Raw genomic sequence first — 18,047 nt, 5'->3', positions numbered from 1 at the left:
TGATTGTTTTCTTTCATCCGGAATGTATCTTACAAAATCATTCAGAAATAATATGTATATGTATTCGTATGTGTGTGTAAATAAAGTGTAAATAAAGTGTTGAATCATTTTGTCAGAATCTCACATATTAGATGCAGTTCAAACTCTTTCATTTCTAGTTATATTTTAGCACAACATCCATATGTATTTCACCAAGAATTTAACTCTGAACATCATCAAAATGATGTATCTGTTCCAAGTAAATATGTCTGCACATTTCTGATTTTAGCGTGTGAGGAGACTTTTATTTTGGAGGGGAGATATGACATCATAAGGCTGTGCCTCCTCCTGCTCTGTTGTGATTTGGCTGAAGAAAGGTTTGTGTTTTGAGCATTTGAAGTGTTCCAAACTGTTCAGAAAATGTTATGTTTCTAAAGAGAACTCTTGAATGAATGATTTATTACTGAATGCAACATTGTAATGCTTTGTATAACATTTTTAACGTTTTTTTTTTTTTTTTCTAAATCATCTGCACATGAGTAACACATTTAGTTTGGATTTATTTTCTGTCTGTTAATTATTCTCATCTTGTTCAAACTCACAGAAAATCATCCACGTGCCACACTATTATAAAGATGTCGTTTATTAAAGAGGAGAGTGAAGACATTAGGATTGCAGAAGTGTTCAGCATCAAACATGAAGATACTGAGGAACAAACAGGTTTGTTTCTTTCTCAAAGCTGAACTCATTTGATTCTTATTCACAGTACAGCTCTACAGGAATTAATGATGTTTCATATTCTGATAGATATTTCTGAAGAATGTCATATGATGTTCCTAATTATGGCTTTTATTTGACCTGGAGTGTAGGATAAAGGGATAGTTCACCCCAGAATGAAAATTACCCCATTATTTACTCACCCTCAATCCTAGGTGTATATGACTTTCTTCTTTCAGACGAACACATTCAGAGTTATTTAAAATAAATATATATATCCTGGCTGTTCCTAGCTTTATAATGGCAGTGAATAGGAGGTGAGATTTTGACGTTAACTTGTGTGATGTAGTGCACACTCCTAAGATGTACTACACAACACAACGCATTCTAAGCCATACAGACAACATTTAAAAATACAACAACATGAGCTGCTCACTCATTATTTACCTTTATTTAAAGAGGGAGTCTCATTGAGATTAAAATCTCTTTTACAAGAGAGACCTGGCCAAAGTGGCAGCCATACAGTAAGACAACATTTTAAAATACAACAAATACACATTCATACAATATTTAAACATAATATCCTCTCAACAAAAACAATCACAAGCCTTGATTATCATAGGAGTGTGCACTACATCATGGAAGTTAACACAAGTCAAATGCGTATCCGCATGGCTCCAGAAGCTAGTTGTTTTGTTTATTAAGTTTTAAATAAGGATATTTGTCTAACAAACATGCAGAGATTCACTTCAGAAGACCTTTATTAACCTCTTGGAGCTGTGTGAAGTACGTTTTATGATCGCTGGATGATTTTTGAACTTCAAATCTCATTCGATACAATATACTTTTTCTCCCGTTCAATACAACTATAAAGTTTGGAAGACGCAGGGTATTTTTATAATAATTCTGATTGTGTTCATCTGAAAGAACAAAGTCCTGTACACCTAGGATGACTTGAGGGGTGAGTAAATCATGGGGTAATTCTTATCTTGGGGTGAACTAACCTTTTAACTTGTATGTGTTTCTTTCACCTTAGACCTGAAGGTGCTGAAAGAGGAGAGTCAAGAACTGAATGAAAATGAAGAGAAGTACTTGGTTGAGGAAAATCCAGATTTCAAAACGGAAGAAAAATATCTTAGCTGCTCACAGACTAAAGAGGCTTCCACACGAATAAGAGCTCAGAAGACAGGAACTAGAGGTATCTGCTGCAAACACTGTGGAGAATTTTTACTCAAAACTAAACCCTTAAACATGACTCGCAACTCTCGCGCGTATCCCCTAAACACAACAACGATGAAATGAGGTGTAGGTAATCTAGGTGTGAGACGGGCACTAATGGTCAGAATATTATAGACAAAAGAATAATGATTAGCAGCAGTTCAGAGTCAAGTATCATGTTTGCAATACAAAAGAACCATTCCATAATCAGTCCTTTATGGGAAGTGTGAATGGCTCATAGTCTGTAAAACTTTAGCATGATGTGGGAAAAAAAATTAATATTGGAGTCAGTTTATTTTATTTCATTAATGTTCATTTATTATATTAAACTGGATAAATTGTTACACCTTTTTTTATATTTTATGTGGTGTCATGATTATCTTTTGATAAAAACAAAGGTTTATTATTGTATGTTCGTTTGGCATTTCATTTACTGTATACCCTTTAAATTCTCTTTTTGAAAGAACAGCAGCAGCAGTATGGTGTAACATTTATTTGAAACACATGTATTTGGTACTTGCTACCTTTTATCTTTACTCTTTCCTTTCATGGCTTTGAAAAACCTGTCTCGGATGTTTCTCTGCGTTGCTTTTTGTATAATTTTGGGTCGTCGACACCAAGCTTCATTGCTATTTCTTTCTAGGAATTAAATGCTTTCTCTGAATCTTTAAAGTCTCTCCACGAGCGATCTTACAGGTGTTGGATATATTTGTGCCAGCTCAGCAACATTTAAGTATACAAGTTGAGTCATAATAAATAAAGTGAAATGACACAGGGAATAAGTATTGAACACACTTTATTTAATACTTGGTAGAAAAGCCTTTGTTGGTGATAACAGCTTCTAGACGCCTCTTGTATGGAGAGACCAGTCATCTGCATTGCTCAGGAGTGATTCTGGCCCATTCTTCCACACGAATGGTCTTTAAATCTTGAAGGTTCCTTGGGCCTCTTTTATGAACTTTGATTTGTCAGTTCTCTCCATAGATTTTCTATGGGATTTAGGTCAGGTGATTGACTGGGCCATTCAAGCAACTTGATTCTTTCTTTGAAACCACTTCATTGTTTCCTTGGCCTTGTGTTTGTCTTGCTGAAATGTCCACCCTCTTTTCATTTTCAGCTTTCTGGTAGACGGCAGCAGATTTTTATCCAGAATGTCCCGGTACATTTCTCCATTCATCCTGCCTTCAATAATATGAAGTCTGCCAGTACCCCTTGCTGAAAAGCAGCCCCAAACCATGATGCTTCCACCCCCAAACTTAACTGTCGGTATGGTGTTCTTGGGGTGGTGGGCAGTGCCATTTCTTCTCCAAAAATGGTGTGTAGAATGACGGCCAAAAAGTTACATTTTGCTTTCATCTGACCATACTATAGTCTCCCAATAATCCACAGGCTTCTCCAAATGCTCTTTCGCAAACTTTAACCGATCCTCAACATGCTTTTTGTTCAGCAATGGAGTCTTGCGTGGTGAGGATGCCATGGCGGTTCAGTGCATTGGTTATAGTTTTCTTTGAAACAACAGTACCTGCTGATGCAATTAGTACTGATTGTCACCAATCATCCAGTCACGATCACCAGCTGTCTCTCATTCCACCTGCACTGGTTAAAAGGACTCATCACACACACAGAGATTGTCTGGTCTCATCTAAGACCTTCCAGATATTCGCCTTGGATTGTTACTCACCTGACGTGTACTTACCTGTTGTTTGTTTGCACTCCCAAGTCTCCTATCTCCGATCTCCAGTTCGTTGAGTATTGCTTTTCTCCCCTTCCTTTACTTTTATTTAGTCTTTGTACAGCTTGTTCTCATCTACATGTTTAGGACAATTGTACTCACTATATGCTTTCAAATCTATAATATTACTAATAACACTCCGAAATCATGCATTGTACGTTGGAGGCAGGCCAATCCTAATAATCTACGGCCTGTCCCTCGTTTGTCGTCCCCCAGGTAAAATGGGCCACTTCTGGTGGATGTGGAGGTGGATGTGTTAGTTTCAAAATTTCCTGAGGATGGTACTCCTCTGGTACTGCTCGGTGACTTCAGCATCCACCTAGAAAAACCCCAGGCTGCTAACTTCAACACTCTGCTTGCCTCTTTTGACCTCAAGTGAGTGCCTACAATGGCTACTCATTAATCAGGTAACCAACTGGACCTCATCTACACATGCTATTGCTCCACTGACCACACATTAGTTACTTCACTGCACACCTCAGACCCCTTCCTTATCACTTCTAACCCCACACTAACTCCGGACACGGCACACACTCCACCGCAGGTTACCTTTCCATGTAACCTATACTCACTCTCTCCCTCTCCCCTATCCTCTATGGTTTCATCTTCACTTCCTTCAACCTCTCAGTTTTCAGCACTGGACACAAACTGTGCTACTGACACTCTTTACACCACTCTAACATTTTGCTTAGACAACTTTTGCCCACTTTCATCCAGACCAGCACACACTACTCTCTCTGCCCCCTGGCTGTCTGATGTTCTGTGTGAACTTCGCTCTAAACTCAGGGCTGCAGAGAGGAAATGGCGCAAATAAAAAAAACTCTACCGACCTTAGTGTGTATCAGTCACTCCTCTCTTCCTTCTCTGCAAATGTCTCCACTTCTAAAAACGACATGCTACCACAACAAAATTAACAACTGCTCTGACTTTTCAAAACTTTGTCTTCTTTTCACTGTCTTCTTCCCCTCCTCCATGTCAAATCAAGTCACCTTTATTTATATAGCGCTTTAAACAAAACAGATTGTGTCAAACGACAGCAGCAAGGAACCAAAACTCCATCGGTGACAGAATGGAGAAAAAACCTTGGGAGAAACCGGGCTTAGTTGGGGGGCCATTTCTCCTCTTGCCAGACGAAACCAGCAGTTCAATTCCAGGCTGCAGCAAAGTCAGATTGTGCAGAAGAATCATCTGTTTCCTGTGGTCTTGTCCCGGTGGTCGTCTGAGACAAGGTCTTTACAGGGGATCTGTCTCTGGGGCTCTAGTCCTGGTCTCCACTGTCTTTCAGGGCTGTAGAGGTCCTTACTAGGTGCTGATCCACCATCTGGGCTGGACACATACTGGATCCGGGGGACTGCAGTGACCCTCTGATCTGGATACAGACTGGATCTGGTGGCTATGGTGACCTCGGAATAAGACCGAAACGGACTAATATTAACGTAGATGCCATTCTTCTAACGATGTAGCAAGTACATTGGGTGTTATGGGAAGTGTTCCCGGTTCCGGTTTACCTAATTAATGCAGCCAAAATCCTTTAATGGATTTGGATATTAGAAGCGTATTCGTGTATTATGTGTAAGCCAGGTTAAAGAGATGGGTCTTTAATCTAGATTTAAACTGCAAGAGTGTGTCTGCCTCCCGAACAATGTTAGGTAGGTTATTCCAGAGTTTAGGCACTAAATAGGAAAAGGTTCTGCCGCCCACAGTTGATTTTGATATTCTAGGTATTATGAAACTGCCAGAATTTTGAGAACGCAGCGGACGTGGACGACTATAATGTAACAAGAGCTCGTTCAAATACTGAGGTGATAAACCATTCAGTGCTCAGAACCCTCCTAATACGATCAAACCTCATACTCCTAGTTAAATAGGTAGCCAGTGCAGTGTTGACAGAACTGGGCTAATATGGTCATACTTCCTGGTTCTAGTAAACAAATGCTAGAAACGTGATTTTCTAATTAAAGATTGCTATCAAATTAAGCGTGCTGAACAACCACCCAATAGAACATTACAATAATCTAACCTTGAGGTCATAAACGCATGGATTAACATTTCTGCATTTGACATTGAGAGTATAGGTCATAATTTATATATGTTTTGAGATGGAAAAATGCAGTTTTACAAATGCTAGAAACGTGATTTTCTAATTAAAGATTGCTATCAAATAGCACACCTAGATTCCTAACTGATGACGAAGAATTGACACAGCAGCTATCAAGTCTTAGACAGCTTTCTAGGTTATTACATGCAGAGTTTTTAGGTCCTATAATTAACACCTCTGTTTTTTCAGAATTTAGCTGTAAGAAATTACTCGCCATCCAGTTTTTTTATATCGACTATGCATTCCATTAGTTTTTCAAATTGGTATGTTTTGCTGCGAAGAAATATAGAGCTGAGTATCATCAGCATAACAGTGAAAGCTAACACTGTGTTTCCTGATGATATCTCCCAAGGGTAGTAACATTCAAGTTTTCAAGTTTATTTGTATAGCGCTTTTTACGATACAAATCATTGCAAAGCAGCTTTACAGAAAATTAAGTTTCTACAATATTTAGTAATAGCTTACTAGTGATGACTGTCAGTTTATATGCATACGGCGGAAATGTTCAGAAAAATCAATAAGAGACGTAAACAAACAGACGATTAACACTATTAACAGCAATTATGCAATCAAACTTATAGCAAAATGTGGTAGTTCTGTATGTTGTCTCTGGGTTAGCATCAGCTGAGGTCCTCTGAGGGGTTGGCATCATCTCTTCTCATGGGTTCTGGATCCAGACTGGAGCTTGTGTAAATCCTAGTTATCACGGGATGTAAATCCCGTGGCAAAACAGAGAAACAAATAGAGACATAATTAGCGTAGCTGCTGTTCCAGCCAAAAAAAAAAAAAAAAATTTGTTCAACCCAAGCTAAAGAATAATAATGCGCATTTGATCAGATATAACTGCAGTCCAAAATTATGAGATGCATTATTTGAATGCTTGGCCAAAGAGGTGTGTTTTTAATCTAGATTTAAACAGAGGAAGTGTGTCTGAACCCCGAACATTATCAGGAAGGCTATTCCAGAGTTTGGGAGCCAAAATGCACAAAGAGTGACGTTTTTCCAAAAGTCAGCATAATTACAAATGTGATATAAAGTCCAGTGTTTTTGTGACCTTAGGGAGCGTGATGGATTGTAGCGTGGTAGAAGACTAGTTAGGGTACACAGGAGCTAAGCCATTAAGGGCCTTATAAGTAAGTAATAATATTTTGTAACTGATACGGAACTTAATGGGTAGCCAGTGCAGAGACTGTAGTATTGGGGTAATATGATCATATTTTCTTGACCTGGTAAGGACTCTAGCCGCTGCTCTTTGGACTACCTGTAGCTTGTTTATAGAGGATGCAGGACAACCACCTAGCAGTGCATTACAATAGTCCAGTCTAGAGGTCATGAATGCATGAGCTAGCTTTTCTGCATCAGAAACAGGTAACATGTTTCGTAGCTTGGCAATGTTTTCTAAGATGGAAGAATGCTGTTTTTGTAACATGGGAAATATGATTTTCAAAAGACAAGTTACTGTCTAATATAACACCCAGATTTTTTTTTGACAGTAGAGGAAGTAACAGTACATCCGTCTAATTGCAAATTGTAATCTACGAGATTCTGTGTAATGTTTTTTGGTCCAATAAGTAATATCTCTGTCTTATCTTATTATTGGTCATCCAATCTTTTACATTTTTAACACACTCTGTTAACTTAGATAATTTAGAAGTTTCACCTGGTCACATGTAAAGCGTGAAGAGTAATGGCCCTAGAACTGAGCCTTGAGGTACTCCATACTGCACTTTTGATCGATATGATACCTCTTCATTCACTGCTATGAATTGATGGTGGTCATATAAGTACAATTTAAACAATTAATTCCAACAAAGTTTTCTAGTCTTCATCAACCCTTACAGCTGATGACTTTGCAATTTTCTTCACAAATAAAACAAGAACCATCAGTGACCAATTCCCCACACCACAAACTGATAAATACACACTCTCTATCCTCCTCCTTTCCACTCTCATAGACAGACATTTCCAAACTTATCTTTTCCAATCAACCTACAACTTGTCCACTTGAACCTATCCCCCAACTCAATAGACTTTCTCGTTTTAAACCCCCGGGCTGGCGGCCTTAAAAACCCACTTTCGTTCCCTTTTGGTTTTTTCACAGAAAACCCCAAAGTTTCCGTCACCTCAGAAAAAATTTTGGTCTGGAAATTGGGGTTTTAAGCCACCCATGAGGTTCCCAGGGTGCGGATATTTCGCCCCATTGACTGGGGTTTTGAAGGTGGGTTTTTTACCCCCTTTTGTGCATAAATTGCATTTAAACCAAATTTTTTCCACCCTTTGCTGTGCATCAAACTTTTCCCCTTCCCCCTGGTGACGGGGTTCCTTCACTACTTCTAGGGGGGGGCCACACCCAATTTTAACCTTCTAAGCGGCCTTTTCTTCCCGGGAAAACCATAAAAAAAAAAAAAAAAATGTTATGAGTGTTTCCCCCCCAAAAAAAAAAAAAACAGTTAAATTAAAGAACATTTTTCAAAGGCCCTTTTAAAATTTTCTGAAAAAAAAAAATAGAATTGAAACAAAGGGAAAAATTTTTTTCCAGCTCTTTTTCTCTCCAGACTGAATTTTAAAGCTCTCGGTGGGGCCTTTCCCCCTGTACTATCAAAGTCTGCAAAAGACAGAAGCGGCTAATGGCCAAAAAGCCAAAAAATTTTCCTCCCCATCAGGTTTCACGGATCTCCAAAAGCTCAAAAACAGGAATGTGCCTATAAAAAACCCCTCACGCCCTTCCAAAATGTTTCCAAAATTTGTCCTCCAAAAGGGCCTTTTAATTAAGAACCTTTTGCCCCAAAAACAAAAATATCTCCCACCTTTTTTTTTTGGCTTTCAATTTTGAATTTTTTCCCAAAAAATGGAAGGTTTTCACAAACCCTTTACTTTTAACAGGGGGAAAGTTTAAAAAAAAAACATTTAAGTCAACCCTAAGTAAAGGGGAAAAATTCAGGGGAAAGGTTGGAAATTACAAAAATAAACCCCACCCCTTGGGGGGGGTAAAATCGATAAAGGGTTTTTAGGCCCCAAAATGTAAAACCTGGGTTTAAACAGGGGCCAGGGGGATAAGGGAATTTAAGACCTTTTTCAATAAGTTTTAAAAACAAAAAAACGTTTTTTGGGGAAAAAACTCTTTCACTAAAGGGAAAAGGAGAAAAAAAGATGATTTTTGCAGAAAGCTTTCGGGGTTTTGAAATAAGGTGGAACATTGGAAAAGGGATGGAAAACCTTTTTGGGACGGAAAAATTTTAACGGGAAATGTGGGGGAAAAACTTGGGTGTTAAAAAATCTTTAGTTCCAGACAGTTTTTCAACCGCCCGGAATTGTCAAATGGGCTTTGGGGCTTACCCGAGGGATCCCCAGTGTCCAAGAAAGGCTATTGGGGCCCAAAGGGGGGGGGGTTTTGCGGGGGGGTTTTTTTTCTCGCCCGAAAAAGGTTACGGAACGCCGGCCCCTGGGGCGGTAAGGTTGCCCCTGCCTTCCGGCCCCCCTTTTCTAAAGAGGGGTTTCCTTTTTGGAGTCTGTTTTATCCTCAAGGACCACCGGCGGGCTTGAGCAGGGAGATATGAAAGGTGGATGAGATACGGTAACTGGCAGGTAATGGTAAACGATATGAAACTGTGGTTATTTCTCGGATGATTTTGAAGGGCCCCACGTACCTCGGATTGAGTTTCTTTCAGGACTGCCGGAATCGAAGATCTCTGGTGGACAGACAGACCCACTGACCAGGAGTGAAGCTAGGACCAGCTCTGCGGTGACGATCCGCCTGTTCCTTGGCTCTGTGGACCGCACGCTGAAGGTGGACATGGGCTATGTTCCAAGTCTCCTCGCTCCTTCTCATCCATTCATCAACTGCGGGGAGCTCAGAGGGCTCACCCGACCAGGGAAACAAAGGTGGCTGGAAGTCCAGTACACATTGGAAGGGGGTGAGGCCGGTAGCTGGCTTTCGAAGGGAGTTCTGGGCGTACTCTGCCCAGAGAAGGTAACGACTCCAGTCTGCCTGATTGTTGTGACAGTAGGTACGGAGAAAGCGGGTAAGTTCCTGATTGCAGCGCTCCACCTGGCCGTTGGATTCAGGGTGATATCCAGAGGTAAGGCTGATGTTGATGTTAAGTTGCTGACAGATTGTTCTCCATACCCGGGAAGTAAATTGTGGACCTCGGCCGGACACGATGTCCTCAGGAAGACCGCAGAACCTGAAGACATTCTGGAGCAGGGCTTCCGCTGTCTCAAAGGCAGTAGGCAGTTTGGGCAGAGGGACCAGACGGCAAGATTTAGAGAAGCGGTCGATTATGGTGAGTATCGTGGTGAAACTGTTGGAGCTGGGTAAGTCAGTCACAAAGTCGATAGCAATATGAGACCAGGGTTGTTGGGGTATGGGCAGAGGTTGGAGGAGACCAGCCGGTCGTTGATTTGAGGATTTTGTGATGTTGCAAGTGTCACAATTTTGAATGAACTGAGTAACGTCGGCCTGGAGAGAGGGCCACCAGAAGCGGTTGGCTATGAGGTTCTCTGGAGGCGTTAATGCCCGGATGACCAGCGCTGGGAGATTGGTGTATCCATTGTATCACTTGTGGTCGGAGCTCGGCAGGGACATAGGTATGGTCAGGTGGACACTCGGCTGGTACAGGGTCGTTAACCTGAGCCTCAGAGATTTCTGTCATGATGTCCCATTGGATAGGTGCTAGGATCACAGTAGAGGGAAAAATGGGTTCAACAGAGTTAGCTTTGGGCAGGTGATCAAACTGTCGGGAGAGGGCATCTGCCTTGCCATTCTTTGCTTCAGGTCTGTAGGTTACCTTGAAGTCGAAACGGGAGAAGAATAGCGACCATCTTGCCTGTCTGGGATTGTGACGTTTGGCGGAACGGATGAACTCCAGGTTATGATGGTAGGTGAGTACAAGGAAAGGTAGTTTAGCTCCCTCCAGCCAATGACGCCATTCCTCGAAGGCACCTTTCATGGCTAATAGTTCCCTATCTCCCACGTCGTAATTCCTCTCAACTGGGTTTAGCTTGCGAGAGTAGAATGCACATGGAAACAGTTTAGGTGGATTACCGTGGCGTTGTGAGAGGATTGCGCCGATGCCCGTGTTAGATACCTCCACCGTGAACTCCAGCTCAGGATTGGGATGATGCAAGACGGGAGCAGTCGTGAATCGTTGTTTGAGTTCCTGGAAAGCCTGTTCGCTTAATGGTGTCCACGTAAGATGTTGGCTCTTTCCCTGCAACAGAGAGGTGAGAGGTGCAGCTACCACACTGAAATTTCTGATAAAGCGTCGATAGAAGTTTGCAAACCCTAGGAAACGTTGGAGCTCCTTGATTGTGGATGGCTTAGGTCAATCTACCACCACCTCTACCTTCTTCTCATCTATGGCTACCCCCTCTGCACTGATGATGTACCCCAGGAAGGAAATTTGTGTCTGGTGAAACTCACATTTCTGTAACTTGGCGTAGAGTTGGTGCTGAATGAGTCTCTGCAGGACCGCTCTGACCTGTTTGACGTGGGTTTCCAGGGATTCGGAGTATATCAGGATGTCGTTGATGTAGACGATGAACACACTGGTTAAGCATATCCCAGAAGACGTCGTTAATGAGGGCCTGGAACACAGAAGGACTGTTGGCAAGCCCGAACGGCATAACCCGGTACTCATAGTGCCCGGATGTGGTCGAGAAGGCTGTCTTCCACTCGTCCCCCTCGCGAATGTGAATCAGGTTGTAGGCACTGCGTAGATCTAGTTTAGTGAAGTACCTGGCGTTGCGAAGCTGCTCCACAGCCAAAGGAACCAGAGGCAGTGGATAACAGAACTTTACACTGATTTCGTTGAGTGCTCGATAGTCATTGCAAGGCCTAAGACCTCCATCCTTCTTTTTGACAAAGAAGAACCCCGCTGAAGCTGGTGACTTGGATGGCGTGATGAAGCCCTTAGCCAGCTCCTCCTCTATATACTTCATGGCTGCTGACTCGGGTTGAGAGAGAGGGTAGATTCTGCCCTTGGGAGGAGTGGAACCTGGGATGAGGTCGATGGCACAGTCAATGGGTCTATAAGGTGGAAGCTTGGAAGCTTTGGTTTTGCTGAAGGCTTCAACTAAGTCCTGATATTTGAGCGGCAGGCCTGATGTGTCAGAAGGTTTGAGCTCCTCCTCCTGGGGATGAGTGGACAGCTGATGTGTGGGGAGACAATTGTCTTGACAGGATTGGGACCACTGAGCGATTTCCTGGGTTGACCATGATATGCGTGGGTTATGTTTCTCAAGCCAGGGTAGTCCTAGAATGATGGGATTCCGAGGTGAGTCAATGGCAAAAAGTCGAATAGTTTCTGTGTGAAGAGCTCCAATTTGAAGGTGGATATCTGGTGTGATGTATTTAATTCTTCCTGAACCCAACAGACGACCATCTAGCGCTGCCACTGCCACCCGGGATTCACATGAAAGGAGAGGGATGTCATGAGTTTCAGCGAAAGAAATGTCAATGAAATCATAGCATGATCATAGCATTGGTCTCAAATCTCCTCCCCTCCGTGTTAATGACCACTGGTAACCCAATAGAATGGAGACTGGCACTCACCGCGGTGGAATTCTGGCGAGAGGGCCAAATGGGGCAGGAAACTCTTAGATGACCGGCCTGCCCACTGTACAGACACAGATGTTGTCGGATGCGTTTCTCACGCTCCATAGAGGATAGTTGTGTGGCGCCGATCTGCATGGGCTCTGGCTCGGGGAGTTTTTGAGCGGCCGGCTGGGCTGGTGAATACCGATAAGTGCGTCGTGAGCGTATCAGATTATCCAGACGAATAGCAAGATCCATGAATTGATCCAGAGTCCTTCCCTCCTCTCTGCAGGCTAGCTCTGACTGTAGATCATGGTTGAGTCCTTTGCGGTAGAAGAGCCGTAGCGTCCTCCCAGACGTCTGAGCAGCGAGGGTGCGAAAGGCCAAGGTATATTCGGCGGCAGTGCTGTGACCCTGACGTAGCACAATTATCTCCTCTCCTGCATCCCTTCCACTGGCTGAATGTTCAAACACATCCCGGAACTGGCGAATGAAACAGTCGTAAGTGGGGAAAGATTAAATTAAATTAAATTTAAATTAAATTAAAAAAAAATATTTATGTATTTAGCAGACGCTTTTATCCAAAGTGACTTACAGTGCATTCAGGCTTTCAATTTTTACCTATCATGTTTTCCTGGGGAATCGAACCGCCAACCTTGCACTTGGTAATGCAATGCTCTACCACTTGAGCTACAGGAGCACATAAAAAGACATGCGATCACCTTGCCACATCGCTGTAGACCATTCCAACGCTCTTCCGGTCAGCAGTGAGCAGACAAAAGCCACCCAACTCTCGTCCATCGAGTAAGTGAGGGGTTGCTGGTTGATGCAGATGTAGCATTGCATTAGAAAGCCCTTGCACTTGCTTGGGGAACCATCATACTTCTCTGGAAGCGAGAGACGGACGCCATGAGATGCGTGACTTGAGACGGTAGTGGTGAGCGTGGTGGCGGGTGCCGATGCAGGTGTAGAACTCACTGTTGGGGCGGTCACATGGAGAGTTTGTAGCATCTTGACTAGCTTCTCTGTGAGAGAGGTGAGTCTCTTTCAGCTGTTGTTGATGTGTGGCCAGCACGGAGGCCTGAGCAGACACTTCGGAGGATAACTGGAAGAACATCGCTGGATCCTGAGTGGGCAAAGTCTTCTGTAACGAGGAGTCAGAGACATTCGGATCCATGTGCAATGTTTATTATGAAATCATAGTGACAACAGCGTCAGAGATTTCAGAGACAGTCAATATCAAGGTTGGTTACCAGGCTTGAATCGGGGCAGGCGGCAGACAGTAGACAGGTCGTAGACAAAGCAGAGGGTCAGTAAGGCAAGTGGCAGAGGATCGTCAGAATCAGAACAGTTCAAGGTAATACACGGAAAGGCAGACAGGGATAAATGCTCAGAATTGCAAGACGGGCTAAACAAGACTTCGCAATGAGTGAGTGTTTGGCTTCAGCTATATAGGGCGTGGAATGAGGAACACCTGGTGGTGATTAGTCTGAGGTACGGGGCCGCTGGGTAATGTAGTCCATGAGAATGTCAGTACTCAGGTGAAGGTGCCCTCCGGTGGCCGTCGGAGAGAGCCACAGAGGCCTGGGTCGTAACACATGCATCATTGATGTAAACACAAAGCCCGCTGCTGCAGGTATAACCTCCCTTTAATATCTCATCTGAAGGATGGTGCTTTTTTTGAAGCCTCACTAACACCTCTTCTAACAGCAACCTTGTTTTTCCAGAAACACCTCATCCAACATGACCCCCTGCTAGCCTCACTAACACCTCTTCTAACAGCAACCTTGTTTTTCCAGAAGGTCTGCATTCAATGTTACTGTATGAGACTTTTAAATTGATGTGCTCGACACTCTTACTTTTGTGTCTACACTCTTTTAATAAAGCGATTTAATGACTACAGTGCCTCTTTGATTTCTTGTTGATTATGGCAAATCTGCTTCTTCCACACAGAAATTCAGATGGAATATTCCCATCAGTTTACAAGTGAAGACGAGCATCAAAGCTTCAGGAAGAAATCTGTGAAGACTGAGTTTATTAAAGAGGACAGAGAGAAGATGGGAGATCCAGAACCCTGCAGAATCAAGCACACTGAAGACACTGAAGAACTAACAGGTTGGTGTTTATTCTTCATTCTTCACTAACAATGTTGGCAGTACTAAAGTTTCAAGTAGTTTTAGATTGTGTTTGTTGTAATAGGAAATATCTTAAGAAAATTTAATCAAATAATAAGGGCCACTTTCTATGAACTGGGTACTTTTTGCAACAACATTATTTGTTAGATAATTGTGTTGTTTATGAAATATATTTAAGAGTTGCTAATCCAGAGACAACATACATAACTTCCACATTTTGCTATAAGTTTGATTGCATAATTGCTGTTAATAGTGTTAATCGTCTGTTTGTTTACATCTTTTATTGATTTTTCCGAACAGTTCTGCCGTATGCACATAAACTGACAGTCACCACTGATAAGCTACTAGTAAATATTGTAGAAACTTAATTTTTTTGTAAAGTTGCTTTGTAATGGTTTGTATCATAAAAAGCGCTATACAAATAGAATTGAATTGAATTGAAAGTTCTTCCAACAGAAACATAGGATTTGTGCCTATTATTATTATTATTTTAAAAACCACAATTTGAAAATCAAGGTACCTCATTCATGGAAAAAGTTTCAGGGATGTATATATAAAATGTACTAGATGTATTTCTAAAACTGTATCAAAAATGAGTTACTGACATATGTACTGTTTTTGCTTTTATTTCAGAGTTATTTGAAGAAAATGAGGACAATGAAGAATTGAGTGAAGTTGAGGAGAAAAATCACTTCAAAACTGGAGAAAACCCTTTGAGTTGCTGTCAAAGCAAACAGATAATATTAAAGAAAACAAGAGCCAAGAAATCTTTCACCTGCACTCAGTGTGGAAAGAGCTGCAAATATAAACATATTCTTGATGTTCACATGAGAGTTCACACTGGAGAAAAACCGTTCACTTGTGATCAGTGCTGGAAGAGTTTCACACAATCAGCAAGTCTAAAGTTACACATGAACATCCACACTAGAGAGAAACTGTACACATGTGATCAATGCGGGAAAACATTTTTGAAAGCTTCAGTCCTGAAACAGCACCTGAAAGTTCATACAAAGGAAAAACCACATTCATGTCATTTGTGTGGAAAGAGTTTTTCACATCTACAACATTTGAAAGAACATCAGAAAATACATTCTGGTGTGAGAGAGTACGTGTGCTTTGGGTGTGAGAAGACTTTTACTTCAGCGGGCAGTTTAAAACTGCACCAGAGGAATCACACTGGAGAGAAACCTTACAAGTGTTCACACTGTGACAAAAGATTCAGTGTGTCAGCAACTCTGAAAACACATGAAAGGATCCACACCGGAGAGAAACCGTATACATGTGATCAGTGCGAGAAGAGTTTCAGAATAAAAGGAAATCTTTTGGAGCATATGAGAGTTCATACTGGAGAGAAGCTGTTCACTTGTGGTCAGTGTGGAAAGAGTTTTGCACGATCAGCAAACCTTAAGAGGCACATGAACAACCACACTAGAGAGAAACTGTACACATGTGATCAATGCTGCAAAACATTTTTGAGTGCTTCAGTCCTGAAAACACACCTGAGAGTTCATACAGAGGGGAAGCCACATTCATGTCATTTGTGTGGAAAAAGTTTTTCAAGTCTACAATATTTGAAAATACATCAGAAAATACATACTGGTGTGAGAGATTACATGTGCTTTGAGTGTGAAAAGACTTTTACTTCAGCGACCTGTTTAAAACTGCATGAGAGGATCCACACTGGAGAGAAACCTTACAAGTGTTCACACTGCGGCAAGAGATTCAGACTGCAAACAACTCTGAAAATACATAAAAGGATCCACACTGGAGAGAAACCATATGCATGTGATCAGTGCGGGAAGAGATTCACAACAAAAGGAAGTCTTTTGGAGCATATGAAGGTTCATACTGGAGAGAAACCGTTCACTTGTGATCAGTGTGGAAAGAGTTTTGCACGATTAGCAACCCTTAAGTTACACAAGAACATTCACACTAGAGAGAAATTGTACACATGTGATCAATGCGGGAAAACATTTTTGAGTGCTTCAGTCCTGAAAACACACCTGAGAGTTCATACAAAGGAGAAGCCACATTCATGTCATTTGTGTGGAAAGAGTTTTTCACGTCTACAATATTTAAAAGAGCATGAGAAAATACATACTGGTGTGAGAGATTACATGTGCTTTGAGTGTGAAAAGACTTTTACTTCAGCAAGCAATTTAAAACGGCATGAGAGGATTCACACTAGAGAGAAACCTTACAAGTGTTCACACTGTGACAAGAGATTTAGTAATTCAGAAATCCTGGAAAGACACGAGAGGATTCACACTGGAGAGAAACCTTACAAGTGTTCACATTGTGACAAGAGATTCATTCGGTCAGGACACCTGAAAACACACGAGAGGCTTCACACTGGAGAGAAACCTTACAAGTGTTCACACTGTGACACAAGATTCATTCGGTCAGGACACCCGAAAACACATGAGAGGATTCACACTGGAGAGAAACCTTACAAGTGTTCACATTGTGACACAAGATTCATTCGGTCAGGACACCTGAAAACACACGAGAGGATTCACACTGGAGAGAAACCTTACAAGTGTTCACATTGTGACACAAGATTCATTCGGTCAGGACACCTGAAAACACACGAGAGGCTTCACACTGGAGAGAAACCTTACAAGTGTTCACACTGTGACAAGAGATTCAATCAGTCATCATATCTGAAAACACATGAGAGGATCCACACTGGAGAGAAACCGTATCACTGCACTGCATGTGGGAAGAGTTTCAATCAATCTTCTACCCTAAACAGACATACAAAAAGCAATCACAGTAAGTAGATCATCTTCAGATCTTTCACATCACCAAATGTGACACAATAATGCATCAAGCAGTAAAATATCATCAAATGTCATTACAAGTGACATGACAAATAAACATAATCTAAAGTTTTCACAGTGAATAAAGTTCATCAAAACCAGCAGATTCAATAGTGAGATTCAGATCAACTCAAAGATGGAGTTCCTTCCCAAACAACAGTCAAAAGAATTTATCCTTTTCATATCATGAAGCAAAATGAAAAACAAGTATCATTGTGCTTACTTATGAGTTTCATGTTGTTCACATAATGCATATTTGTCACTTGTAGTTTGCTTACTCTTTCATGAAGGTTCTGATTTCAGTACTAGAGAAATTAATGAAATTCACTTACAATTTATTATTGCTACACAAGTTATCAAGCTAATTGTATCTTGTGAACTGTTTCTATATGCAATAAAATAAAGACATTTGTCAGTGATGTGTTTTCGTTGTTCACAATTTAGAAGTGAGATCTCTCTTGTACTTTAGGGCTGTGTGATGAGTCTAATTTTATTTCTGATTTTGAGTGGTTTCAAGGATTATGAAAACAAAATGTGTGGGGTAAAGTGGTGTATATTAGAGAAAATCTGATTTGTCTTGAGGACTTTATTACTGTGACGTGTGTGTGTCTGTTAAGTCCACATGACTGTAGTAATCCATTATTATAAGCTTACACCACTGATCTATAATAGAGAACTGAGCTGCTCATGACATTATAAAAGTGAAGCCACTGTGCCGCCATATTGGTATTCCTAAACAGTTTAGCTCCAAAACCAGTTAAACACAAGTTCTAACTAGGCATAATAGAAACTTTCAGCCAGGAGATTTGGA

At 41.5% G+C, this 18,047-nt stretch overlaps 1 protein-coding gene across 1 annotated transcript; it reads left to right on the top strand.

Annotated features, from left to right (window-relative positions):
• Nucleotides 1-288: 288 nt before the first annotated feature.
• LOC109060939 (zinc finger protein 431-like) lies at nucleotides 289-17,655 on the top strand. The gene is made up of 5 exons (XM_042721168.1): nucleotides 289-356; nucleotides 584-699; nucleotides 1,733-1,894; nucleotides 14,233-14,394; nucleotides 15,048-17,655. The coding sequence occupies exons 2-5, from the start codon at nucleotides 615-617 to the stop codon at nucleotides 17,195-17,197; spliced, it is 2,559 nt and encodes an 852-aa protein (XP_042577102.1). The 5' UTR covers nucleotides 289-356; nucleotides 584-614; the 3' UTR covers nucleotides 17,198-17,655.
• The last annotated feature ends 392 nt before the right edge of the window (nucleotides 17,656-18,047 follow it).

This window comes from Cyprinus carpio, chromosome B3 (genome assembly GCF_018340385.1).
Source record: "Cyprinus carpio isolate SPL01 chromosome B3, ASM1834038v1, whole genome shotgun sequence".
Lineage (NCBI taxonomy): Eukaryota > Metazoa > Chordata > Actinopteri > Cypriniformes > Cyprinidae > Cyprinus > Cyprinus carpio.
Note: the sequence above shows the minus strand (reverse complement) of the source record. Positions and strands in the feature narration are given on the sequence as shown.